Source organism: Euphorbia lathyris, chromosome 2 (assembly GCF_963576675.1).
Source record: "Euphorbia lathyris chromosome 2, ddEupLath1.1, whole genome shotgun sequence".
Lineage (NCBI taxonomy): Eukaryota > Viridiplantae > Streptophyta > Magnoliopsida > Malpighiales > Euphorbiaceae > Euphorbia > Euphorbia lathyris.
The window spans coordinates 117,031,867-117,041,693 of NC_088911.1; the positions used below are offsets into that span (position 1 = coordinate 117,031,867).

The following is a 9,827-nucleotide window of genomic DNA, read 5'->3' on the forward strand; positions in this document are numbered from 1 at the left end:
TACTACATTATAACAATGATACATACCATGAAATTTAGATTTGTTTTGATCCAGACAAGCAAATTACTTGCAAAGAAGGTAGGACGAAGTAGAACAGGGTGATGTTCCAAATCCAATGCACCAATGCACAATCACGAAGCATATGTAACTCATTTTCATCTTCACTACATCGCGAACAGATGCCAGTAGCAACGAGCTAATGGTGAGCACGATTTGAATTGCAAAGCATGACCTTATTTGCCAGCGTTTAGAAGAAGCAATTTATCTTCTCAGGGATTGTAGTTTTCGAAATTGAAGTACAATCTAAACATTCCAATTATTTAAAATTGTTGTATACTTCAAATTTTAATATTCTTGAAAAGGTTAATTTCTATATTATTATTATTATATCTAATGGAATTACTTTTAAGGCCTTAGTGGTTTTCTCTTTCAAAAAAAAATTTCTACATAGTAATTCATGTATTGGTATATTACTTTATTCTATCTTGGCATAAAGAAATGGTAACACGAGAACAAAAAAATGGTCAAATAAGTGAGAAATTCTGCCCGGCCGATAGGAGGCTTTACGATCAAGCTTTTCTATGCATCGCTAACTTAAGGAATGAACCGTCTTCATTAGCGGTTATCGATTCCTTTGGCTAAAATACATTCCACCTGCACCCTCTCTCTTTTGTTGGCATGCTCTGCTTGGTTATCTTCCCATCCATAATGCTCTGCGGCTTCGAGGTATGTCTATTGTCTCCCGTTGCTGTTTATGCCTTGAGAATTGCGAGTCTATGCAACATTTGTTTGTGGATTGTCGGTTTGTTAAGGCGCTTTGGCAGAGTCTGTCCTCGCTGTTTGGCCTACGAATTATCACATTGTCTGTTGTGGAACTGCTTAGCTGGGCTGCAGATCAAAGGTTTAGTTCCCGAATTCCGGCTCTTTGGTGCAGTGCAGTCCTACATGTGCTTTGGGTAATTTGGAAGACCCGCAACGACTCCATCTTTTCGGATTTGTCCCCGAATATTCATTATGCGCTAAGACTTCTTTGGCTTCAAATTCGTCGGACTAATCTTCTGTCATTCGGCTCTGTTTGGAACTCAACTGTTAAACTTGATCTGCTTCACATGCTACAGTTGTTGTCTCGTCGGTCCCGAGCGCCTAGGATTCTGCCGGTCCGCTGGTCTGCTTCTCCGTCTGGATGGATTAAAATTAATTTGGATGCCTCGGTTACCACTGTCAATGCTGGCTGTGGAGGTGTGTTTCGGGATTTTGCAGGACATTCAGTGGCTTCTTTTGCTTTTTCGTCTACTTGCTCCCTGGTGCACATTGCGGAACTCTCAGCTGCACTCTATGCAATTTGCATGGCATACAATAAGGGATGGCACCATGTTTGGCTTGAAAGTGACTCGACCTATGTGGTATCTCTCCTTCGCCAGGACCTTGTAGAGTGTCGTGTCTTACTTGGTTGTACTTCGTTGCATTTCGTTGTCACACATTTTTCACGAAGATAATCAGGTTGCAGATGTGCTGACCATCTTTGGTAGGATCATTTCGGAACCTCACTGGTGGGACTCACATCTTCAATTTTGGTCTAATTTTATTTAGAACAATTGTAACGGCCGAGACTTGTATCAGTTTGCTTAGATTTGTCTATTTACTCTTTGACATTGATTGTATTTTTTCTTATTTTTTATTGATTTGGGTTCGGATGTGGTTCCCAATCTAGTTGGGATATCCCAGACTTCATTTCCTTGTTCTCTGCCTCTTAATAGAAAAAGTGAGAAATTCTACTATGAACTAAGACCATCACATTAGCTACTGGTCTGTACCAATAGTTATTTGACGCCTAAAATTAACTAACATGCATCAGATTACTAATTTAATTTGACGCCTAATTAAGTACATATCAGATTACTAATTTAAATTTTTAAGTTTTTTTTTTTTTTTGTATGGTTCTGTTACCATTTTTCCTTTTCCCACGTTTATAGCATACCAGCTGCAGCGCTTTGTAGTTTGAATTTCAAACCAAATTCCAATTGAAGAGTTGCAGCTATAATTGAAAATTGCAGGAAACTACTATATTTTTCTAGCTCGATTTGTTTTTTTTTTTGTGTTTTATCGTCCTTCCCTGCCCAAATCGTAGCAGTCAGTGCTAGCCTCAAATACCAGCCTCTGATATCCTATTGCTTTTCAGTTGTTTATCCAGTTAAAAAACATCCTTATTTCCGTTTTGAAGAGGTAAAGTTTTGCCACCAATTGCCGACCCTCTATCCCTATACCACAAACATCATGGTTCCATCTTTAGGTCTCCAATTTTGACATAATAAAACGACTTCTCTATTACCAAATTCACATCCACCAGAAAACACTACAACAGCATTTAATGTTAAAACATGAAATAAAAATTATATCAAAAACCATAAAGAATCAATAAAGGATCCTGAATGCCCTATTTTAAACCCTCAGCATTGTAATTATACCGGTTCTCATGAAACATGAAAGTTATGATAAATAACTTCAAAATAAACTAGTATGAATGAATAGTAACAACTGAAATCATAGCAACAACTGCTCAAAAGAATTCTCAAAAATAAATATTAGCAGCTTGAAGAGATATTAGTTGAGCTGTTCCTTCCAGAGTGCACTTCAACTATTTGACTACTTAACCACGAAATATGACAAATAATTAATGGTTAAGGCTTCTTCTATGACATCTTTTCATTTCGGTGGTATACTTCCATTGTGTTTGGTGAAGTTACATCAATCTGATTATACCTGCAAATGAAAAGCATAAGATATCATTATGCAACAGGGTACAATTTCACAGATCAGACACGAATGCAAATCTTAATATAGTCCGTGGGCATTATGCAAATCTTAATAACAGCCATGATTGTTGAGATAGTCGGATAGATAAGCATCTAGATTCTAACATATATGAGGAAACGGAAAATAAAATTATGAAGGGGCACACTTAATTGTAAACGAGTAGTTTTACCTGTTGCTTTTTCTTCTTTGGCCTCCTCTTCCTCCGAGGTTTGTGGGCATCAGAATTTGAACTCAGATTACTACTATTGCCTGTCTTTGTATTTGAAGACCCTCCTCCTGCTTTGAAGGAAGGTCCACTTCTGCTACTTGACGTATTGCTGGATGTAGAAATTTCAGCCCTCTGTGTCCATGAACTTTTGCTTGATGAAGCTCCAAACCTTGATCGAGCATATACTGATTTTGATTTAGAGTTCTTTGAAGGCCCAGGAGGAGGCATTAGAGCTCTAGCAGACATCTGCCTCTACATGAGACAAGCAGGCATTAGAAAAAATATTTATCCATAATGTAGAAACTGTTAACAGCTGACTGTTTTTCATGAGGATAAAATGTTCGGATTAGATAGATGACCTGATTCCTTTCATCACTGGACATACCCGATGCTGCTTTGCCAGAAGTACTAGAAGCCTGTTCCCTGAAAAGCATGATAAAAATTTAATAAGCAGCTTTGATGGCCTAAAACAATCTGTGCACGCATAGAAAGAGATAATTAAACAACTGGCAAATGCACCTGTATTATCACATGTTAAAATAAGTATCTCAGTCCGAAATTGTTAGGGAAGCTAAACGAGGAAAGCTGAATAGAATTCTATCGATAAGAGGGAAAGAAAATATGTAATTCTTGAAAATTTCATTCCATATTCCGCTCAAATTTACTAGGCATACGGTACCTTGTGCTCTTATCGGTCAATTCATCATCTGCATTTGCTTCATCACTTGATGATCCAGCTAAGAAGAAATCATCTTCACTCAAATCTAAAAGCCCATCATCCTCGCTTCCTGTCTCTGTGAAGGGAAATCCAAAAGAAGACATCAATATGATTTGCAGGAAATAACATTCAAACATATATGGAGCTAAGGGCTCAGTTGAAACAAATGAATGTCAAATTTGGAATTCCTATGGAAATGAAAGTTTTCTACTTTGTCGGACAAAATATAAATGAATGTAAAATTAGTCCAATCAAATCGCAAAATTTCATGCTTGAAATGCATGAAAAACTGACATTTACTTTTTTTACTTCTCAAAATACCCTTGTGAGATCAAATATATTATTACTATTGGTTTATTTATAAATAATTTGTGGAAAATGTTGAAAATCCCACATATTTTAATAGCAGTAGCTTAAGAATATAAAGTGAAATAGCATTTGTAAAGAAACTACTGCTATCTATCTATCTACCTGCCTATTCCATTAGAAAAGAGCCTTCTGATCTTGAATTTTCTTTTTCCTATTTCTTTTAATTACACCTTGTAATTCCAATATAAATAAAGCTCCAAGCTTAGCAAGACCATTTAAACCGAGAATTAAGAAGAAGAAAAAATCATATCATTACCAGCATAACTCCATCTTAAGCTTTTACACTTATAGATATAGATATAAAGGAACCCTCAATTGGCATCTCTTGCACGAAAGGGCACATACTTTAAAAGGGTAAATGCACTTTTAAGCCCATGTTTCTGCTATGGATTCCATCAGTTTTGCTCTATTAAACCGTGAATTTAAATTAAAATCTATTGAACCCTTTCTAACACAAAGAACATGCAAGTACCATAAGAAGCACATGATCATAGTGTATTACTTATAGACTACAATTGCAGGTCTAGCACTTGGGTCCACGTATCAATTTAGCATAACCTACTGCATTCTGGAGCCAAGATAAAAGGCCTAAGTATATAGTTTGAGCACATAACAACTTAAAATGAAATCATGTGTACAGTTCATCAAGCTTGATGCAGTTCCAAGATATTCTATGTAACGACCATAGTGTATTACTTATAGATTACAATTGCATGTCTAGCACTTGGGTCCACTGTTATCGAAACAGTACGATTCTAGTCGTCTCTATTCCGAGCCAGCTCTATAGGGCGAATGAAATTCTCACTGAATCGGTTGTGAATCGTCCGAACCGGACTCGACCGATTCTAGAAATAAGTTAAACAAAACCTAAAGTAATTACTGCAGCAAATTATTTAGGAAAACTAGAACTATAATTAAGAAAGGAGATAAATCAAATGGCAAAAGAACCAATAAGAAACAAAATTATCATAATTAATTAACAAATCAAAACATAATTAACATGACTTTCGAATTTCCATACGACATACTCCCAACCCAAGTCACATCCCATTCCATCAAAGTCTTCGTTCTTTCCATGCCGTGGTGCATCGGATGATCAGAAACAAATTTTCTTCATCATTGTTCATCAAAAACATCAACAAAATACAGATTCTCAAACTCTCCAAAGCACTAACTACTAAATACTAAAGCAACTCGAACTAGTCCCATCATTATCAAGTTATCAACAACAACACGACAAATAAACAGAGTCATAAACTCAAACTCTCCACTAAGATTGCATATTGTTATTTGTTAGCTTTGAATTCTAAGTACTTGGTTGATATGACTTCTTTTTTGACAAATCAAAATTGTATTTCTAGACTAATTTTTCGTAATATTTTAAGTTCATTTTGAAGGTGATAGATATTTTATTTTATTTTTAGTATTATGAATTTGAACTTAATCTTACGACTCGAGTCAATTCACGATGCAAAAAATGAGGATTTAGTCGAATCTCAATTTGACAACTATGGTTAAGTCAAATATGCAATTTTAATTTGAATTAAGATTGATTATGACGATGGATCTAAACTCATATTTCCAAAAGCATATTGCAGCTCAAACTTTATATCAGAATAAAGCCATGCCAGTAGAAGAAATAAACTTTTGTAGAACAAGAACCAGAAATCACTGGAAAAAGTACACAGATCATACCTTCCAAATCCTTCCCGCTGGCAGCAGCAGCAATTAAATTGGCTTTAATCTCCTTACGCAAACTATTTCTCCTATCAACAACATCGGGATCATCACCTCCAGTAAACAGAGATACATATTTTTCAGTCTTGGGAAAAAACTGCAAGTTCAAAAGCAACAAAGTTAGCTTCACAGGAATTCTAGCGATATGCATCTCATTGTCGCATCCCGTTTCTGATTAGCAAGCCAAGGCCATGCAGATTTATTTGCAAAATTTCTACTTTTGTACCAAAGGAGTAGGAGCAGAAATACAAGAAAGATTTGAACAATTTTCAATTTTGATTCAACTTTGGAAAAAACTGCAGTAAGACAGAAAAACTTGTAGTTCTGAAGCATAATCCATTTAAGTACTGCAAATTCATATATCTGATCAATCTACATCTCCAACAAAAAAGAAAAAGTTATAGACGAAAGTACAACACAGTACTATAACTACCCACCCTAACATATTCAAGATCTTCTTTTAACTTAGAAAGTTGTTCCGTGATCTCCACATCTTGTGCCTGTCCAGATGAAGTACGCTGCAGCTTCTCCAAGCGCCTTAATCTTCTTTCAATCTTCCTTCTCTCTAAAAAATTGAAGAGTTATTGTCGAGGGTGTATATGACTTGTGCCCAACGGAAATTAGGAGGTAAGACTACAACAAAATATTCAGATAAGTTTATAACAGAGGCAGATAAAAATTACCAAAAAACTTGACCTTCCTATTTCGCAAGAATATCTTGCGTTCCAAAGCTAATCGAGTATGAATCTCCTGTTGATTCTTAAGTTCGTCTAACTTGGTTTTTTGAGCCTCTCTGACTTGAGGAGGAAGTTCCTGGCAGGGTTAATAATCAACATTTTAGCATCCACGTTCACACAATATATTCACCTGACGTAAAGCACATCCAGCACAAGCATTACAAAATCAGAAAGTCACTTCAACCACAGCATTATATCAGATAACCTACCCTAAATTCTCATCCTATAGTATCAAACCTATGTTTTCGTTGACGCATAACCATAAACGTGACTTCAAAGGCATAAAAAAAAAACTATCTCCTAACAGATAAATTGGATTAAAAAATCCTTCAAATTGCAACAATACATGGAGTCACCTTACAAAGATCCCCGAACAGATACAAATAGAAATAGAACGCGAATTCAATATACAGAAGTTCCTAAAACAACAAACCCTAGTTCTAGTATGTATAAAAAGTAAAAAGACAATATTCCCTTATTTTAATTTAGTTTGTACTGAAGGTGAAATAATATGAAGCAGCAGAGTGTTGTTGTTGTACCTTGCGGAGCATACGCTCGACAGAGCGAATCTGGTTCTTAAGGGAGACAGACTTGGACTTTGGCTTCTTTTCAACGCCTAAACCCTTGGATCGCCGGCCAACGTGAGGCTTCCGTTCGGCGACCCTGCGCTTCCCGTAGCCACCATGGGCCATCCCTCTCTTTAATTGAGTAGAAACTTATTAGCTTATCTATGAGGAGCAGCAGCGAGAGAAAAGGAGAAAATAGAGTAGGTTTTAATACTGAAGAACAAATGGAGGTAAATTTGAGCTATATCTCGACAGCGATGGCTTCCATCTTTTTTCTTTTCTATTTTTCCCTTTTCTTCTTAAATTTTCTGTCTTCATGTACGGCGGTGCTTGCGTTGTTGTTTTTTAAATGAACAGTAAGTAAAGGTTAATCATCGATCTACTACATCAACATCTGAAAGTCAATTAATCTCCGATCTTTCAAAATTATCAATTACATCCCCAACATTTACCCAATTTATAAATTAAATTTCTCGGTTATCAAAACCGGACCGGTCAAAGAACCGGAAAGGACAAAGGGTCCAGGATTAAAGGTTCAATCAGGATTCAACCGGTATTAAAAAAATTATGTAAAAAATAATATTTTATCCATATTATAACTTATAAAAATTATGTAAATAAAATTAAAAATATTAAATTTATAAATCCAATCATTTATAAAAAGATTAAAAAATATAAATTACATATTTTTAAAAACTAAATAATTAGTATTATTATTAACACAACATATAAGTATAATAAAATAATTATTATTACAATTTTTTTAGAGTTTTAAATTTTATTTTATGAAATATTTAAATATTAATAAAATATTATGAGTATTGAAATGATAAAATACTGTTTGTTTACCATTTATAGAATGTGCCTTCTATGGTTATATATATCTATATTGTTAAGATTAAACACAAGTTAATAAGTGGCCTAATGGTTAAGCAGTCATTTCTTATTTAAATGTCCTATGTTCGAATCTTTGGAAAAGTATTTTTTTTTACTGAGTATAAAGTGTAACCCGACTAGTTCGATTAACCGCGACCGGTTCAAACGGGTCATAGTTCAACCGACCGGGTTGGACGGTTCTAACCGGTTTTCAAGCATTTAAAAACCGAACCACCTTCGGTCTGGATTAATGACCGGGTCCGGTCGAACCGATCGGTCCGGTTCGATTCTCAAAACCATGCTCTTAATTGAAATAAAATTTTAATTTAATTACTTTATATTTTCGGTTTGTTTTTTTATTAATATTTTATTATATTATTAAACTGTCCCTGATAAAAGGAAGTTCTTATATTAAGCACCGGCTCTTCCATGTCACTCGAAGGACCCCCAATTCATATTTGGACATGTGATCCTACGTAATAATTAAAATAGTGGGCCTCTTATAATATATATAGACTCATATTACACGTATCAAAATATGTATGAGAGGTCATCCATTTGACATGGAAAACCGGATACTTCTTATAATTTACGGGTAAAAGGACTCGATAGAAAGGAATTACAGAAGAAAATTGATCCCAAGAGAGAATGAGATTAATCATTCAAATCATAAATTTGATCGATACAAGTAGGCAACTTAAAACCGTTGCGTATTGGAAAAAGTATAAATAGAATTGCGAGTTGGCTGGCAGCCTGGCACGTGTCCAAACCATTACATAAAAGACAAATAATCAAAAGCTGCTAAAAGCTAATAAAACGTAGAAACGGATTTCTCACATAATATAAACCGAAACAAATAATTAATTTGTCATATAAAAATATTTTGTGTGTATATAACAAAACCGAATAAATATAATAGTTGAATATAATTTAACCAAAATTTGCTGAATCAATTTTTTAACCGAAATAAATATTAAGGAAAAGTATAAAAAAGTCATGTTATTTCCGATTTGCAAATAAACTAATATGGTATTTTTTTTTTCTTAGAAAAGAAGTATATGTATTTACAAAAGTTAATAATAAAAAAGTTTAACTAACATTGTTTGCAAATAATCCAATCATAATATATCATCAAAACTCAATATTTTATTAAACCAAATAATGAAAGTTAACATACTATATCATTAAAAACTAATGCCATTAGTCGAAATTCTTTTTCTTTTTCTAACTTTGTAAAGCAAATACTTTTTTTTTTCAAAAACAAAAAAATAAATGTAACATTCATTTACATTTTGTTTGGATAGGTGTATTTAAAGTAGGGTAAGATAATGAGTAAAGTATGATAATAGTTTATAGTATATTTATCTTGTTGTGTCTAGAAACAAAGTAAGGTACGTGACGGTCTAATAATATGTATATGTTTTGAGGATAAAGTAAGGTAATGTTATATATAAATTCCTTTTATATCATTACACTGAACTATATATCTATACTATATATAATTGCGGAAGCAGAGAGAAATGAAGAGAAGTGTTTTAGATACTTTTTTTTATGAGTTGTCAACGTAATAAAAAATTAAAATTAAAAAAATTAATTAATTAAAAAATAACAAATTTATATTTATAATATATCAAACAATTACTAGCCCATTAATTAAAATAATAAAAGAAGTAAGAGTTACAGTAAGATGAAAAAACATAAAACAAAGGAAATCCAAAAGTCACAAACACTACAACAAATTGAACTTTTAGTGGGGAAATAGTAGTGGGGAAATTAAAGTTGCCACTAAATATAATACATCT

At 33.8% G+C, this 9,827-nt stretch overlaps 1 protein-coding gene across 2 annotated transcripts; it reads right to left on the minus strand.

The window, feature by feature from the left end:
• Positions 1 to 2,421: 2,421 nt before the first annotated feature.
• On the minus strand, positions 2,422 to 7,483 carry LOC136219634 (rRNA-processing protein EFG1). 2 transcript variants are annotated; one of them, XM_066007109.1, is made up of 8 exons: positions 7,123 to 7,483; positions 6,530 to 6,659; positions 6,284 to 6,411; positions 5,805 to 5,943; positions 3,702 to 3,816; positions 3,382 to 3,445; positions 2,984 to 3,268; positions 2,422 to 2,760 (listed from the first exon to the last, which is right to left on the minus strand). In XM_066007109.1, the coding sequence occupies exons 1-8, from the start codon at positions 7,273 to 7,275 to the stop codon at positions 2,755 to 2,757; spliced, it is 1,020 nt and encodes a 339-aa protein (XP_065863181.1). In that variant the 5' UTR covers positions 7,276 to 7,483; the 3' UTR covers positions 2,422 to 2,754. The 2 variants fall into 2 exon arrangements, with proteins under 2 accessions (XP_065863181.1, XP_065863180.1); XM_066007108.1 differs by having other exon boundaries at positions 2,984 to 3,274; positions 7,123 to 7,481.
• Positions 7,484 to 9,827: the final 2,344 nt, after the last annotated feature.